The sequence below is a fragment of the Erythranthe guttata genome, chromosome 1 (assembly GCF_056151865.1).
Source record: "Erythranthe guttata isolate IM_541 chromosome 1, IM_541, whole genome shotgun sequence".
Lineage (NCBI taxonomy): Eukaryota > Viridiplantae > Streptophyta > Magnoliopsida > Lamiales > Phrymaceae > Erythranthe > Erythranthe guttata.
The window spans coordinates 3,669,728-3,686,774 of NC_142533.1; the positions used below are offsets into that span (position 1 = coordinate 3,669,728).

Genomic DNA, 17,047 nt, shown 5'->3' on the forward strand with positions numbered 1-17,047 from the left:
CTACAGTTTGTATAACATACTGAACATGATAGTGGGAATATGACTATTATGTGACTAGCAACTGCGTAATGTGACTACAAGTAATCAGCACTTGAAAAAACTTGCAATATTAACAGCAAAATACATTGCAAAAAAAAAAATGACTATGAAAAAACGAAAATAACTAATGTGATCCTTCAACAATGGCCATCGAACATGTTTTTTGTTGCGGTATCCAACTCGGTTGCACCGACTGCACTTAATCTTCCGTTTGATCTTCTCTGTTAAATATGACTACACTGTTGAACATATGCAGCACCACAAAAAAAAAAAACAAATATAACTAAGTTGTTAAACATGACTACTCTGTCAAACGTGACTACTCTGTAAAATACATTGCACCACAACCTACTAATCTCGTAATTCAATAGATTTTCCAGATCTAAACATTCAGGATATGTAGAATAACACAAAAATTAATAAAATCAAGAATAATTGAAAATCAATGTATTCGTTCATAACAAACAAATAATAGAACTAAAAATCCAGATCCATAACATATTCTATTGCTAGTTCGACAATTAATTCGAGAAAAATAAAAAATAAAATTTACCAATTAATTCCGCGTTGAGAGAATGGTAATCTCCATATAGAAATCCGACGGAGGCAGCGACAAGGTGGGGGAGGCGCCGCCGCCAATTGTACCAGGCGTCGATGTGGTGGTGTTCGACGAGGGGGGAGACGATCTCCAACATCGGCGGAGAAGGGCCTCCTGCAACGGGTTTCGGCGGCGGCGGTCTACATATGTGAAGAAGAAGGAAAAAAAAAAAAAAAAAAAAGTTGTAAACAGAGAGAAATAGCGAGAGAATGAAAGAGAGAGAGAGAGGCGAGAACCGAGAGAATGAAATTGAGGGAGAAATAAAATTGTATTATATTAAAAACCTAACACATAGGGACACTTTAGTCTTATCATGGCTGGTAAGGGGGGTCTCACTAATTTAGATTGGAATGTGGATTATGGGAAAAGTCTTTAAAGTCAATTGGGTTTAGTTCAAAATATTTTCTAAATAAGGGGTGTATTGCATATTTCCCCTTTTTTTTTTTAATAAAGATGACACTCTGGCAAATGATTCATCTAATTAGTAATTAGTGTTAATTGTACTCAAATGGAGAGCCAGGTCACATCTATATATTCAAGTTGTACTATTCGGACAATTTTGCCCCTCTGATTAACTTTAATTTCATCTTGTTTCTGCTGCATTCAAAAATCAAAAGGATATTGATTTCTGGCGTTCCATTTTTTCTTCCAGCACTAGATTCTATTGCTTGAAATTTAAAATGCATAACGGAAATAAAGTTTATAATCGAAATACTATAATTATAATTATTATGGGTAAATTACCGCCACCCACCTGAGATAAGGTCAATTTACGAAAAAAAACCATTTATGTTCGGGTAATTACAACTACCTCCTCAATTATGGATCTTCTTACACGTCCATGCTTGCGGTGTCAATTTAATGAAATATTTTACATTATGTGGTATATTATATTATTCAGTTTGTATCCGTTTTATACAATCCAAGTTCTACATTTTGAAACAAAATGATCATAAGATGTGGTCTCTTATCTTGTTAACATCAGATTGTGGTGCATCAGAAAATACAATTTTGCACAAAACGAGTACAAACTAGAGAACATTTCACGGGGTCTAGAAGATTCGGTTGAATTCGACACTAAAAGAGTGAAAACGTAAGAGAATTCATAGTTGAAGAGGTGATTGTAATTACCCAATTAACATGGGGTTTTTTCGTAATTTTCTTATATACATACGTTGTTTTAAGGGGTCCTAATTCAAAAAAAAGAAAAAACAAAAAAAACAAAAAAAAAATCCCACAATTAATTAATTTTCTCCATGCATGCATGCATGCACGTACTACAATCAAGAAGGTCTCCTTCTAAGATTCATCTGATCGGAAAGAATCTTCTTGTAATAATCGGACCGGCTCCGATGATAATCAATCCAAACACAGAGCTGCCTAATCGCCTCCCTCTTCTCCTCTTCCATAACCAAAACCCCATCTTCTCTCTCCTTAATCATCTTCTCCAACTCCCTAACCCTATTCTCCGATTCCCACACCTTCTCTCTAAACACCACTATCTCCCCTTCTTTGTCGTCTAGCTGTCTCAACAAGCACTCGAAATCGCCTCTCGCAACCGCCGCCGCTCTATTCTTCCCCGCCGCCCAATCCTTCGCAAACCTCAACTCGCACGCCGCCTTCGAAATCCTGTTCGGAAGATTGGCCGCGCATTCCTCGAATCTCGACGCCACCGAGTCCAGTGCGATTAGCGCGTCGTTAGCGGTTAACGCCATGTCTTTGATGTTCTTTAATTCGATTTCCGACTTCTCGGCTCGTTCTTTGAGGTCGTTGCTTATTTGATCGTAGGTTTCTCTCGTCTTTCGGTACCATTCTTGGTTCTCGACTTGTAGTTGCTCGGCAACCCTAATTCTCCGGCTGAGGATTCGGTATTTGTCCTCTAGCTGTTTCTTGAACTCTTCCGCCATTTCCTCGGCTTTTCTTTCGATGATCTGGAAATTCGTTCTCGTGATTTTCTCCACTTGGGATTTGCTTACGGAGGACTCCTCTTTCTCCTTTTCGAGCTCCGTTTGTAGTTGTCTTTTGTCGTTGAGTAAATCTTCCAATTTGATGTTGAGATTTTTGATCTCTTCTTCCGAGGATTCGATCTTCGTGGACGTGTTGCTTTGATAAGTGCTGAATTTAATTTGTTCGTTCAATAGATTGTTTTTCGCGATGGAAAGGGATTTCTTCAGTTGAGAGATTTCGCCATGCAGCTTCTGTTTCTCTGCGTTTACGGATTGTAAACGTTCGACTTTGCTTTTGAGATTTTTTATCTCTTCTTCCGAGGATTTGATTTTCGCGGACATGGTGTTTTCGTAAGCACTGAATTTGTTACGTTCGTTCGTTAGTTCGTTTTCCGTTACAGAAAGTGACTTCTGCAGTTCGGAGATTTCATCGTGCAGCTTCTGTTTCTCTACGTTTACGAACTGTAAACTTTCGACTTTGCTATTGAGATTTTTGATTTCTTCTTCCGACGATTCGATCTTCACGGACACGTTGTTTTGATAAGCACTGAATTTGTTACGTTCGTTCGATAGCTCGTTTTTTGTGGCGGAAAGGGATTCATGCAGTTGAGAGAGTTCGCCATGCAACTTCTCTTTCTCTACGTTTACGGATTGTATTTCTAATTCTAAATCGTGTATCTTATTTTTTAAGCGTTCGTTCTCCTCCGACATCCTCTCCAAATTCGAACTCAGAGTCTCCGTACGAACCACACATTCTAATTTCGATTCGAGCTCGAGTTCCAATTCAGCCTTTCGGCTATTCACATTCACCAATTCTTTCGTTAGTGACTCGACTCGAGACGAAAATCGCTCTTCTAGTTCGTCTCTCTCAAACTTCAAAGTATTTAATTCAATCTGCATATCCGAAATTCTCGATAAATGTTGCTCCTCATTCACCTCGGATTGTTTCTTGAGCGAATAAAACCGACCCTCGTTTTCTCTCATTTCTTCCTCCATTCTCGAAACTTTCTTCTTCATTTGCTCCTCCAATTCGCAAAGAATCGAAATCTCGACCTTCAAACTAGCAACCTCACCCTCCAAACCCTTCACTCGTGCCGAATTCTTGCTCGTATTTTCCGAATCATCTTCCCCGTATTCCTTATCAAGATTCACAACCACCGTCTTAACTTCACTCGAAGAAGTCAACTTATCTTTCAAAATAGTATCTTCCATATCCGAAGCTCCACCGCTCGTCTCGGTTCTCCGTGCACTCAACTCCTCCGCAGTATAAAACGTCTCCGCATCATTCGAAGAAGCATATTCATCATCGGCATCGTCGGCATCGTCATCATCATCGTAATCATCTCCACCACCAACACTATTCTTCACCTCTCGTCTCAAATCTTCGTACATAGAGTAAAGCGCTTCGTATTGCTTCTCGAAATCTTCGATAAGATGAATCACTTCCGATTTTTTCCTCAAGTTCCTTTCTTTATTACCATGGTTTATGCTCTTTGTCAACTTCAAGATCGTCTTCACTTTCTCCTCGATTTCTGCAAACAAGACCGAAACACGTCAATTCTTGCATTAACTCACCATGTTACAAATTTATTATATACTACACGATAAAAATAATCAAACGGTTGTTGTCGTATATATATTTTTTGTAATAATGCTCATCATATATATCAAGAGATCGATCGATATACAGGACGAACAACTTACTGCGTATAAGTTGCCATTCTGTATACCACAAAAACCCGGGTTGAGGATAACATTGTGCGGGTAATGGTAGATGAGACTTAAATTGCACTCGTTTGGGCTTTAATGCGCTATCCCATATCGGCCTCCAATTAAATTGTAAGGTTTCGGGTTTTAATTTACCTATTTTCATCCATATCATTTGCTCGTCTTTCTCCGCATCGATGTGGTTGCTAAACGACTTCCATCGTTGCTTCGTCATCGATCTCTCGGCTTCTTCGTGTTACTCAATATCAAACTAATTCATTTGCATGCCCCCCTCTCTCTCTCTTAATTCCGCCCTCTCTCTCTCTCTCTCTCTCTCTCTCTCTCTCTCTCTCTCTCTCTCTCTCTCTCTCTCTCTCTCTCTCTCTCTCTCTCTCTCTCTCTCTCTCTCTCTCTCTCTCTCTCTCTCTCTCTCCCTCTATCTTACCCCCCCTCTCTCTTAATCCCCTCTCTCTCTCTATATATCTCTCTCTCTCTCTCTGAACCGAAAGCAAATTCAAAATCTGCAGCATTGAAAACATAGTATGTCTAAAATGATCATAAAAAAAATATCTTGCAAGATGATATTACTACATGTAAATTAATCATCGGAGAAAATATACAGATATATATATGGACCAATCATGCATGCATGCATTATTCAGGGGAAGGCGTGGATTTTGAATTTGTTAAAATTTCATATTTCTTAATTACGTAAAGAAGAAATATAGATACATGCAGATTGAAAGAGAGGATCAAAGTGCATAAATGAGAGATATCAAATTAAATAATTACCTGCAAAAAAAAAATGGTGGAATGAGAGAGAGAAGAATGTTGATCTGATTGTAGAGAGAGAAATCCCAGCAGGGACGATTAAGGGAAAGAGGAGATACAATACTATTAGATTAATATGGTTATTAACTTATTAATTGATCATTGTTCACCTTTTATATGTGTTGTTAGTTTGTTTTTTTGAGGAAATTAAACATGTGTTGTTAGTTTGTTACAACAATAAGAAGGGATCTATTTTTTGTTTATTGAGTAAAGAAGGGATCTATTTAATCTAAATAAAGTTTCAATATTTTGAAAACAAATAATATAATAAATATCTCCCTTGGCATTATAGATAAGTCAACAATAACAAATCATTTGTATAGTTGTTTATTATTTATTTATTATTAATTCATATATATATATATATATATATATATATATATTTAATTTATGGGGAAATTAAGAAAAAAATACCTAATGTGAAATGGACTTTCAAAATTTATTTTACTACGATAGGCCGGCTCAAAATTAAATAGGCATAACCCAAGTTTTGATGAAATTCATTTGAACTAATTAAGTTTAATTAGGGACCAAGTCCAATATCTCATTTAAATCAAGTCGTGTGGTAAATGAGCTGAGCCGACTCGTGAAGTAGACTCAACAAATCTCAATTTGTCAAGTTCGAGCTCGAACCTTCCAAAATAGACAAATTCGAGCCAAAAAAATCTCAATTTATCGAGTTCGAGTACGAGTTTTCCAAAATAGAAGCTCGGCTCGTTCGCATCCATTCAATCAAGTCACAAAAGGAAAAGGTCTGAATTCAGAGTTTACACTGTCAAATTTTTCACAAGGCATTTGAGTAAAATATAGGGGCATTTGAGTAAATAGCATCTTTTTCTTCCATTTTCCCAATGAAAGCAAAAAAATATATAAAAGGACTGCAAAAAAGAACATCTGCAGTCTGCACGCAATCACACTTTCGTCACTTCTTTAGAAATTACACATCATTTCAATTAATCTATATATAAAAAAACATTTAATAATAATAATAATAATTTTGATGAAATCATTTCAAAATTTGCATTCTTCACCTTCCTTCTTCTACTTCAGGATTTTGGGGGGGGGGGGGGGGGGGGGGAATCGAATCGATCGATATTCTCATTCCATGGCGCCGCTGACGTGTCCAACTGCAACGGCTATTTCTTCATCTTCCTTAAATCTCTGGTTCATTTTCCAATACTAATCGTAAGTTTCTGAGCCCCAGAGTTCGGATTTTTTTCCCCCTCTTTTTGTATTGCAAGAGAAATTTATATAAGATGAAAAATCATGAAATTGAACACGATGATGAAGAAGATTATATATCTAGGCTGAATCGTACATTGGTCGATTTGAAAAATGCGATCTTGGAGAAGGATCGGATTTTGAAGGCCGAGGGTTTTGAAATTGGGGAGCCCCAATTGAACAGAAAAATCGAAAATTTGAAGAAACAAAAGAGGGAGTGTAATGAAGTTATACGGCGATTGAGGGTAGAATTGTCCGAATCCGAAAAGAGGGAGGATAGACTGAGGGAGAAAAATGTGGAGGCTTGTGCCACTTTAGAAGAGTTGACTCGCCAGAAATTGGCTGTCGAAGCTCGTTTGGCGACGAGGATCCGTCGGGAACAGTCGGAAGCCGATCGTACGGTGGCTGAATTGGCCGAATTGAGGCGGCAGAATTTGGAATCTCGTCGGGCTTTGGAAGAGGTGACTAGGAAGTTGTCGGAAGCTGATTGTTCGGTTGAGGAATTGAAGAAGCAGAATTTAGTGGCTTGTAATGCGGCTCGGTTGTACAGAGAGAAGTTCGAAGGTTTGAATGTCAAGATCGACGAGCTAGTGAATGTCAAGAACGATTCTGTTGTTGGTGATGACGTGGACGACGAGGCGTTTATGGCTAATATTAATCCATACGTGGATTTGGGCGGAACGGGGATCGTTTTAGAGAGAATTGGTAGTGGGGATTCTTCTAATCGGACGATTAATAAAAGAAACGTAACAATCGATTGCTCCGAAGATTCTGTTTTAACGAAAAAGGGGAAAAGAGGGAGCGTTCTCGGCAATGAAAATGATGACTCACACGTGATTAATCGACGCGTGGTTCGTTTCCGAAATCCCGGTGAGAAAAAATGGGCGTGTGGGGCCCACATGCTGAAAGCCTTCGATGAGGATGACGAGCTCTGCATGGATGCCGTGTGTGCTCTTCATAGAAAGCAAGTTTCTACCCCGGCATCTAACCTAGTACGATCACACTTTCAGACAATGAGGTATACACACACACACACACACACATATATATATATATATATATATATATATATATATATATATATATATATATATATATATATATATATATATATATATATATATATATATATGCACATGTCATTCTTGATGATTTGGGATTGCTATTGGATTTGCTTTGAGTTGAAATAATATTTGTGATTTTTTCTTATTTTTTTATTAGGGGATATGATTTGGCGAAGTATTTGATTGATGGGGATCCAAAGTTGAGACGAAAGAAATCTGTTTCCGAAGTGAAAAATCGATTCCCCGATGTTGTAAACCGATGTCGAATTCTTGCAGCAGACTATTACGAGAAGCTCTTTATGATGTACTGCAATGGAGATGATCCCTTTTTTGGACCAATATAATTAAACTATTTTCTAATGTATATAAAATTTTGATCTTTTTTATTTTGCAGCTTATAAGTTTTCATCATGGCTTTGGCTGGAATTATTTTAATACTTGTCATGATAAAATTATATTTTTTTTTTTCTTACAAAATTTGCGAGTTCCGTCAATTTTGGAACAATATTTCTCATTCTGAATTCTTGAAGTTTCGATTTCCAATTTTTTTGGAACGATTCGAAATTCCTGGAAATTATCAAAATATTTTGATTTTGTTTTTCAAAAATTGCCCTTATAATATCAATATGATTATGTAGTTCATATTAATATATTATAGGTGATTTAAAAAAAAAATAGAAATTCCGAAATATACTGATTTTGATCTGAAATTTCCGATTCTTGAATATATTTTCTTTCCAACTTCCGAAATTCCAATCTTGTTCGGAACGAAATTGGATGTATTTTACTTCCGCAAAGTTTGAATTTTTTTTTCTTCGTAGATATTAATTTTGATATGATCTAATTTACAAAATGCTACTTAAAATGAAAATTGATGCGGGATTCCTTGAAATGAGTAGTTCAAAGGTCGAATTGGAGAATTGTTTAGGAATACAGGTTCGAATGTCACGACGCTTAACGCAGATGATGTCGCGTGTTGATAACTAACTCAATACTTGAAAACAATTAAGTCAATATGAAGGGAGTAGTTGAAACATTTCATCGTTTTGAGAGGTTTCAATCAATGAAACAAATAATTCAGACAATGGCTTATCACCAAAGAGGAATCATACACAATAAGGTTTAAAAAAATAAATAACCATTTATTACATCAATAAATATTTGGGACCAAAATAGTAACACAAAATACCATAAGCATACTCTTTGTCACTTTGCACAAAATCTGCATGCAGGGCTTTTAATACAACCAAGATAAACACACACACACACACACACACACACACACACACACACACACACACACCCCAATGAAACTTGATGTAGGTTTGAATTTATGAAAAACTGGGGCTGTCTGAAAAGGCATTTGCACTTCCATTTATGTTTCCTTATTCATATGCATCATTTAATATTATCTTATTTAATATTCTACTGTCTCTGTATATCACACCAAAAACACGTTTTCTCTTCTTCTTCTTCATGTAATTTTCTGAAGAAAAAAGGAGATTAATTAATCAACATTTTAATTCAAGAAAGTGACTGTGTCCGAAATCTTTTTTTACTGTGCATTTTCTGATACGGTAATTGCAGCTAGGTAAAAGCTTCTAACCCTTGAACTGATTTCAAAGTTGAGGGTTTTTATCCTGGTTTTTTTTTCATGAACTAGCAATTTTTATTTTTTTTATTAATTCTTTATTTGATTGCAAAGTTGGGGGTGTTTTGTCCTTTTTTTTTTCTTTTTTTTTTTGGCATGAACTAGATTTTTTTTTTTTTGGTGCATGAGGGTGCAATTCTAACCCTTTACATGGTTACAAAATTGGAAGGTTTTGTCCTGTTTTTTTAATTTTTTGGCGCAGAGATGCGAAAAGTAGTATTTTTACACGTAAAAATTGAATCTTGATCAAACACATTAGTGATTAGAAGATGTTCATTTTTTTTTTTTGTTTTTTTTGGTTATTAGGTGAAGAATAAAAAATGGATCTTGGAAAGAACTTGGTCAGTATCAAGATGGAAAATATCGATCCATCGGAGAGAGCAGAGTACTTAGAGGAGTGGGGGTGTACGGGGGTTTGTTTTGAACAAACTAAGATTATAAACGAAAAGAATGTGACGATATCTGAGCTGTATAAAAAGATCATGTATATGAAAGACGACTTCTTGAAAATCGATCGGAACATGAAAACATGCAACGATAAGATCAAGAATTTAGAAACGAATGAAGCCCGGATGAACAAAGAGGTTGAAGAATTGAAGCTACAAAAATTTGAAGCGGATCGAATGATTGAGATATTAAGGGTCCGACTATCGGGATCCGAAGAAATGGAGAGTGGATTAAGGGGCCGTTTGTCGGAATCCGAAGAAATGGAGAAGGGACTAAAGGCGAAATACATGGAAGTTTGTGGGATTTTGGATCGGTTAAGTAGACAAAAATTGGCGTCAGAATCGCAGATAGTGGAGTTGGAAGAAACCGTGAGGAGAAGCGATGAGGAAAAAAAGGAAAAAGATTGTATTGTGGCGGAGTTACGGCGGCAGAAGATGGTGGCTGAGGAGGCAGCTGAGATTCAAAAGATACAACACGATAAAGCCGTTGAAGAAATGGCGGGAAAATTAGAAGAAGCTGATTCGATGGCGAATGAGCTGAGACAAACGGTTGAGGAGTTGAAGCAGCAGAATTTGGCGGCTTATAAGGCGGCTCAAGTGTTCAATAACAAGTTCGATGATTTGACAGCTGGACTGGAGAATTTGTTGAGTGCCATAAAGGACGATGCGGTAAATCTCGAGAAGAACGAGGGCGGTTTGGACATTTTTCCGGTTTCTAGTATTGGGAAGCGAAGTTCTTCGGGAAGTGGGACCGGTCGAGGTATTCGTTGGTTGCAGGAAAGAGGTATTTTTTTTTTTTTTGAAGAATCTATTCGGTTAATTTTCTAGTTTATGCATAAGTTACTAATGATGCATCAACAACTGATGACTTTCTTGATATTTTAATAGTACTCCTAGGGTGGCAATCGGAATTAGCCCTTCCGGAAAAAAAATCATTTTTTTGTCGGAAGGGGAAATCTAATTCCAATTCCATTCCGTTCCAATTTAAAATCGAAAATTCGAAGGAAAAAACATGTTCTGAAATATAAATTTTTTGGATCGGAATCGGGGGATTTCGGAAATCCAAATTTAGAGTTACCTATAATACATTATAATACACAATAATATTGATATTATGAGTGTAATTTCTGGAAAATTATCGGAATTTTCGGAATTATAAGAAATTGAAATCGGAAAACATCGGAATCGAAACTTTCGGAATTCGGAATGAATTTTTTTGTTCCAAAATCGAAAAAAAATGGATCAGAATAATCGTAATTCGGAATTGTCGTTCCAATTTTCATTCCTAATACTCCACATAGAGTTGCAAGTTTAGTGAATCTTTTTCCGTAAAATTGAGATTATTTTGATTTGATTTTGTTGGTTCAAAGCTATTCTAACTGACGGAGTTATGATGATTTGAATGCAGATAATACTAGCTTGGCTAGAGATACTCTTGAAATAACAGAAAAACTCGGTAATGAAAACGAAACAGACTGCATGGTTATTTCGGCCATGCCTTCAAATAGGAAAAGAAGCAAACTTTGTAATGAAAACGAGTTAGTGAATCTCGAGGCCGATTCCGTTCTTGATGACGTGGACGAGAGTTTTACGGTTGCTAATAAGGCTGCTCAAGTGTTTGAAAACAAGTTCGACGATCTGACAGCTGGACTAGGGAATTTATCGAGTTCCACAATCGAGGATGTAGTAAATCTCAAGAACACGAACGAGGGTGTTAAATCGGCAAGGGTGCGTGGCTCCGTTTTCGGTTCTGTTTATAGCCGACGTACTCATTTGCATGAAAGAGGTATTTTTCAGTCGATAATTATGTTTCATTTATTAAGAAAATCTCTCCATTTTTCTTGTTTATATTTTAAGTAGAAATTTTCTTGATTTTGAATATGTTGCGATGAATTAGGTGCAGAAAATACTAGCTTGGCTAGAGAGATCATTGATTGTGACGAAGAAACAATTTACGACAGAACTGCAAATATGTGCACAAATTTGTGTGAAACGGAAAATATTATTTGCAGGAAAAGAAGCAAGCTCGGTAATGAAAACGAGATTGATGACGAACCGAATCAAGAATCAACTCACAATGAGCATTCATTTTCTAGAGGAAAGAACAACTCGAGCAAAAAATGGATGTGTGGGGCCCACATGCTTGAGGCCTTTGAGGAAGACGAAGAGCTATGTATGAATGCCGTGTGTGCACTTTACCGAGTTTCTGCACGAGAATCACTTTGCCACTTTGAGATGATGAGGTAGTTACTTCTGCTTAATTTGACCTACATTTTGAAAAGAAAAAAAAATCTTGATTTTTCGATTTTATGTATTCACTCATGGTATAAGTGATTCTTCGTTTTTTTAAACTGAATTAGGGGACGTGATTTCGCGGAGTGTTTGATCGATGGGGATCCGGAGCTTAGATTAAAGAAATCCGTTTCCGAAATTAAACGGCATTTTCCCGATGCAATAAACGAATGTCGAATTCTTGCAAGGAGCTACTATGAGAAACTTTATATGTTGTATTGCAGTGGAGAAGATCGTTTTTTTCGACCAATATAATCTGTCGATCTTGTGATCAAATTTATGTTTGTATATAGTTTTGAACTCAAAAATCTGATTCTTGATTTAGTTTATGATTGTATATGAATCACATGATCATGTTCATCTTTATGCTTTTGATGAAAAAAAACAATCCCGAAATTCACTTTCATTTCGAAAAATCAAGAAAATGAACTCACAACAACTGACAATAAATACAGACTTAAAAAAATTTAAAATTTATTGGTAGAAGAAAAAAAAAATCATATAATTTCATATTTATTTATCCTACAATGTAGATACTAGATATATTTGCATTGTTGATAAAAAGGGTATATTCGTAAATAAAATTGATTTTGAGGCTTAGTTCTAAAAGTTTGAGGTGTTTGCAAATTTTCTGTAAAATGAGCTTAAATCGAAAAGCAGCTCATATCGGCTGTCGAAGCACGTTTGATGAGCTGTGACCGGAAAGTTGTCATTTTGAGGCGGTGGAATTCGGATTTATGGCAGCAGAAATTGGAGGCTGAGCAAGCTGTCATAATCAACCGCGTATTGTCCGGTCAAACCGTGGCGGAGATGAAGCTGAGATTATCGGAGGCTACTTGCTCGATTGCGGAATTGAAGTGTACTATCGAGGAATTGAGTACTCGTCATTTGGCAGCTCGTAAATCTGCTGAATTTTTCAGAACGAAATTCGAGGATTTATTGAATGTCCAAATTATACGTGATCTAGTTCGCGTGGAGAAGAAAAATGGATGAGTGGGGCCCACATGCTCGTGGCTTTAGATGAGGATGACGAGCTTTGCATGGATGCCGTGTGTGCGCTCTATAGGAAGGAAGTTTCTAGAACGGAATCTGATCGATTCCGTTCGCACTTCGAGGCGATGAGGTATTAATTATATGCTTTGGCATTTCTTGATCATTTGGCCTTGTTATTGATTTTTGTTTTTGAGACGAAGAAAATCGGTTAGTGAAGTTAAATGGGAATTTCCGGATGCTCTAAACCGATGTCGGATTCTTGCAGTAGACTATTAGAAATTTCGATTTATGTTTATCGAATGTACACTTATAATATCAATACTTTTATAAGTCACTGAAAAAAAATTGTAATTCCAGATTTCGCCAATTTCGATCAAAAAATTTCCGATTTTGAAATAAGTTTTGTCGTTCCAATATATATATAGATATATATTTTTGTTACATAATTGGGATTAGTTTTTTTTTTTTTTTTTTTTTTTTTTTCAAAAAAATTGGATTTTTTGAATGTGCGAATTCCAATAGGATCTATTTGAGTTCCTACTTCAAGCAAATCTTTCAGATAATATAGTACTATGGGCTTATCACAAAAAAGGAAACTCACAGCTAATGCACAATAAATAGTTAAATACTATAAACTCATAAAAAAAATTATGAAAAGGCAGGTGCATTATTCAAGAATCATTCTGAAAAAGCATGTATATAATATATGGGTAAATTACGGCAAACTCCCTGAGGTAATGTTAAACTATTAAAATTTCTTTCATGTTTGGATAATTACAACCAGCCATCAATTTTAAATCTTTTTACACGTCCACCTTTATAGTTCAAATTCAACATAATCTTCTAGATTATGTGAAATATCCTTTCGAGGGTGGCCGTAATTTGATGTTAGTAGTGCAAATTTTCGGAAAAAAAGAAAATTGAAATTTTTTGGAAATATTTTCGCAAATTAAAATCGAATTGGCAATCGGAATCTTATATGAATTAAAAATCGAATTGGCAATTATTTTATTCTTATATGAAATAAAATATTGGTAAAAAAAATTCGTCATGTATTGATCTTTGTGAAATGAAATATCATGTCAATTTCAATTTATAAATAAAAAATAAAGGGGTCTAATTTCTTTTACCCCAAAAAACATCTTCTACCGGTTCCAAGAAACTTATATATATGGTCCCAATTTTCCATTTCCATCAAGTGTTGTTGAATTTCCCCATCACAATTCAAAATTCACACATTCAAAAAATATAAAATAATGTAAGAAAATAGGTAAAAATAACTCATCTTTCCCATATTATTTATCTTTTTAGAGAGATTTTTTTTCCTAAATTATTTGTCATTCTAAATTCCAATGAAGCATTAATTGCATAATTGTCAATTTTACCCTTTATAACTCCTAATTAAAAGTTGTAACACAATTACTATCAAGGGATAATTTAGTAATTTTCTATATATTTTTTAATTATAATTTGTGTACATTTATTGATTTTCTATATTATTTATTTCCTGTATTCCTCCTCCTTCTTTCTGTGATATTTTCTTTTTCTGCAGAAAGCTTTCAATTCTGAAGGTTAATTTCACGTTTCGTTTGTCTTTGATTTTTTTCTATATCTTCTATTTCAACCAAGTTCAGATCTGACAACTTTGAAGGTTAGCTGAGGTAATTGATGTGTTATTTATTTCTTATGTTTCTTTTCTTTTATTTAATTAGGTATATATACATTATTATGAATTTATGAATATATAAAGACACTCATTCAATCTATAGATATTACTCAATCAACAAATTAAATCCATTTAATAATAAAGTAACTGTATAAATTAAACTTGTAAAATCAGTGACAAGAGTAGTCAAAATTTTCATTTTATATATGCTACACTATATAGTAAGTTATATATATATATATAGATAGTTCATGCAATTTTTTTGTTGAACAAACTCCTTGATTAAGCACATTCGGCTTTTCTCTCGTGAATTTTATTTCGTTTTACAAGGTTCGGAATATACTAATGGATCTTGAAAAGACTCGTCTCAAAATCAAAACGGAAAATCTCGAGACGGCCGGCTTAACTAGGGTTGATAATTTTTCAGACACTAGTGTAAGAATAAAGACAGAGGAAGTTTATAATGCCAAGGTTTGTGTGGAAAAGCAAACTAGGGTTATAAACGAAAAGAACGTCAAAATATCAGAGCTGAATAAGAAGCTTAAGGAAACGAAGAAAGAGGTTGAGGAATTGAAGCGACAGAAATCTGAAGCCGATGAAATCATCGAGGGGTTGCGGGCGAAGAATACGGAGGCTTGTGTGACTATAGAACAACTGAGTGAACAAAAGATGGCTGCCGAAGAACACGTTGTGAGGTACGTCGAAACAGTGAGGAAAATCGGTCGGAAGCAATTGGAAAGCGATAATTTAGTGACGGAATTGAGGCGACAGAATTTGGAGGCTTCTCAGACGGTGGAGCATTTGGGGCGGGAGCTGTTGGCTTGCGAAGTGCACAAGAAAACATGTAATAAGAAATTGTCGGAAGCTGATTGTACGGTGAAGGAGCTAAGGAAGATTGTGGAGGAATTAAAGCGACGAAATTTTGTCGCTGATAGAGATGCTGGAGTCTTGAAAACGAAGTTTGAGGATTTGGTGCCTTTGGCGGTTGGATTAGGGAAGTTGTTGAATGTGAAGATCGATGGGATAGTGAATCGAACGAACGAGGGTGGTACGTGTAAGAATTAATCTCTCGTTGTTTTATGTTTCGATTTGAAGCTTTTTTTTTTGTGACTAAGTAGCTATGATGATGAATTAGGTGGTGGTGAAGAGAATAATAATATTAGCTTGGCAAGAGATGATGTCATTGAAATCATCGATTGTGATGATGTCGCAGAAGTCGTTTTCGAGAATTTTGCAAAGAGGGCAAATTATGATCGGACAAATAAACGGAAGGGGAAAACGGACTGCTCGGAAGAGATTTCTGTCACAGCTCAAAACAGGAAAAAAAGAAGCAAAATTAGTGACGAAAATCAAGAATCAACTCGCAATAGGCATTCATTTCCAGGAAAGACTAATTCGAGCAAAATGTGGATGAGTGGGGCCCACATGCTCGAGGCCTTCGATAAGGATGACGAGCTTTGTCTGAAAGCCGTGTGCGCACTTTATCGAAAGCAAGTTTCTGCGACGGAATCTACCACCCGAGGATTACTTCACCGCTTCGAGACTATGAGGTATATGTATTTATATCATGACTAAAAAGGTCATTCTTGACCGTTAAGGATTGAAATTCTTCGAGTCGTTTTTTTTTTTTTTTTTGATTTTTTTTAATTAATTTTAGGGGACGTGATTTGGCGGAGTATTTGATCGATGGGGATTCGGAGCTTAGATTGAAGAAATCGGTTTCGGAAGTAAAACGAGAATTTCCCGATGCTATTAACAAATGTCGAATTCTTGCAGTGGATTACCATGAGAAACTCTTTATGTTGTATTGCAGTGAAGAGGATCCTTCTTTTGGACCAAAATGATTTATTTGATGCTTGAAAGTTGTAATATAAATCATGCATACTAAATTACTAATTAACCTATTAATTCTTAGGTGTTGCTTTAGAATTTTATGATAAAGTTGCTGTTATCATTTTTTTTCCGAAAATTACACATAAAAATGGAAATTACGAATTCCACCAATTCGGATATGTAAATTGTCAACTTTAAACAATTTTTTTAGTTCCAATTTTAGAAATTCTAATTTTTTCGATTTCTTTGAAGTAATTGAAATTAGTTTTATACTTCCAGAAAAATTAATTTTTTTTCGAAATTACTAATTCGAGATAATTGGAAATAATGAAGGGGTTTTCCCATTTTCCCATTTTCCCATATATTAATATATATGAAATAACCCCACTAAAAAACATGCCTATCATGCAAATTAATCATGAAAGAAAACTACCCATTACTGCAACTAAGAGCATCTCCAACTATGATGAATATGGAGAAGATGAAAGCTAAATTGGAACACGAAAAATTGATGAGAATTTTTTACTGAGATATGGGATGACAAGTCCTTCCTTTTCTTTTTCTTTTTTCTTTCTTCTTTTCCCTTTTTTCTTTTTCTTCTTCTTTTTCTTTTTCTTTTTCTTTTTTAATGATTAAGATATAGAATGTAAGTGAAGGGACAAATTTGCCACTGCAAATCTCATGTGCAACACACGTGTTGTAATATTCCGGTCAAAATTGCCGGAATATTCCTTTTAGGAGGCACCGTGCAATGAATTAA

At 35.5% G+C, this 17,047-nt stretch overlaps 4 protein-coding genes across 6 annotated transcripts; 3 read left to right on the top strand and 1 right to left on the bottom strand.

Moving 5' to 3' along the window:
- Window positions 1–1,743: 1,743 nt before the first annotated feature.
- Window positions 1,744–5,211, bottom strand: LOC105973637 (uncharacterized). Of its 2 annotated transcripts, none has more exons than XM_088817526.1 (3): window positions 5,083–5,211; window positions 4,447–4,811; window positions 1,744–4,115 (listed from the first exon to the last, which is right to left on the bottom strand). In XM_088817526.1, exons 2-3 carry the CDS (start codon window positions 4,523–4,525, stop codon window positions 1,921–1,923), a joined length of 2,274 nt encoding a protein of 757 aa, XP_088673652.1. In that variant the 5' UTR covers window positions 4,526–4,811; window positions 5,083–5,211; the 3' UTR covers window positions 1,744–1,920. The 2 variants fall into 2 exon arrangements, with proteins under 2 accessions (XP_088673652.1, XP_088673650.1); XM_088817524.1 differs by having other exon boundaries at window positions 4,288–4,811; window positions 5,083–5,206.
- A 1,101-nt stretch (window positions 5,212–6,312) lies between these two features.
- On the top strand, window positions 6,313–8,111 carry LOC148772614 (uncharacterized). Its single transcript, XM_088817515.1, has 3 exons — window positions 6,313–7,360; window positions 7,564–7,807; window positions 8,045–8,111. Exons 1-2 carry the CDS (start codon window positions 6,378–6,380, stop codon window positions 7,748–7,750), a joined length of 1,170 nt encoding a protein of 389 aa, XP_088673641.1. The 5' UTR covers window positions 6,313–6,377; the 3' UTR covers window positions 7,751–7,807; window positions 8,045–8,111.
- A 773-nt stretch (window positions 8,112–8,884) lies between these two features.
- LOC105973638 (uncharacterized) lies at window positions 8,885–12,161 on the top strand. Its single transcript, XM_012998672.2, has 5 exons — window positions 8,885–8,997; window positions 9,364–10,287; window positions 10,912–11,289; window positions 11,401–11,746; window positions 11,864–12,161. The coding sequence occupies exons 2-5, from the start codon at window positions 9,378–9,380 to the stop codon at window positions 12,048–12,050; spliced, it is 1,821 nt and encodes a 606-aa protein (XP_012854126.2). The 5' UTR covers window positions 8,885–8,997; window positions 9,364–9,377; the 3' UTR covers window positions 12,051–12,161.
- A 2,150-nt stretch (window positions 12,162–14,311) lies between these two features.
- LOC105973682 (uncharacterized) lies at window positions 14,312–16,368 on the top strand. 2 transcript variants are annotated; one of them, XM_088817564.1, is made up of 4 exons: window positions 14,312–14,449; window positions 14,785–15,508; window positions 15,590–16,004; window positions 16,112–16,368. In XM_088817564.1, the coding sequence occupies exons 2-4, from the start codon at window positions 14,800–14,802 to the stop codon at window positions 16,296–16,298; spliced, it is 1,311 nt and encodes a 436-aa protein (XP_088673690.1). In that variant the 5' UTR covers window positions 14,312–14,449; window positions 14,785–14,799; the 3' UTR covers window positions 16,299–16,368. The 2 variants fall into 2 exon arrangements, with proteins under 2 accessions (XP_088673690.1, XP_012854169.1); XM_012998715.2 differs by having other exon boundaries at window positions 14,785–15,502.
- The last annotated feature ends 679 nt before the right edge of the window (window positions 16,369–17,047 follow it).

Bases quoted from the DNA above. Each gene is read 5' to 3' on its own strand.
- LOC105973637 (XM_088817524.1), bottom strand. From the start codon at position 4,525: ATGACGAAGCAACGATGGAAGTCGTTTAGCAACCACATCGATGCGGAG. The intron at 4,116-4,287 runs GTAAGTTGTTCG...TCTTGTTTGCAG, and splicing joins AGAATGGCAACTTATACGCA to AAATCGAGGAGAAAGTGAAG.
- LOC148772614 (XM_088817515.1), top strand. From the start codon at position 6,378: ATGAAAAATCATGAAATTGAACACGATGATGAAGAAGATTATATATCT. The intron at 7,361-7,563 runs GTATACACACAC...TTTTTTTATTAG, and splicing joins TCACACTTTCAGACAATGAG to GGGATATGATTTGGCGAAGT.
- LOC105973638 (XM_012998672.2), top strand. From the start codon at position 9,378: ATGGATCTTGGAAAGAACTTGGTCAGTATCAAGATGGAAAATATCGAT. The intron at 11,290-11,400 runs GTATTTTTCAGT...GCGATGAATTAG, and splicing joins TACTCATTTGCATGAAAGAG to GTGCAGAAAATACTAGCTTG. The intron at 11,747-11,863 runs GTAGTTACTTCT...AAACTGAATTAG, and splicing joins TGCCACTTTGAGATGATGAG to GGGACGTGATTTCGCGGAGT.
- LOC105973682 (XM_088817564.1), top strand. From the start codon at position 14,800: ATGGATCTTGAAAAGACTCGTCTCAAAATCAAAACGGAAAATCTCGAG. The intron at 15,509-15,589 runs GTAAGAATTAAT...ATGATGAATTAG, and splicing joins AACGAACGAGGGTGGTACGT to GTGGTGGTGAAGAGAATAAT. The intron at 16,005-16,111 runs GTATATGTATTT...AATTAATTTTAG, and splicing joins CACCGCTTCGAGACTATGAG to GGGACGTGATTTGGCGGAGT.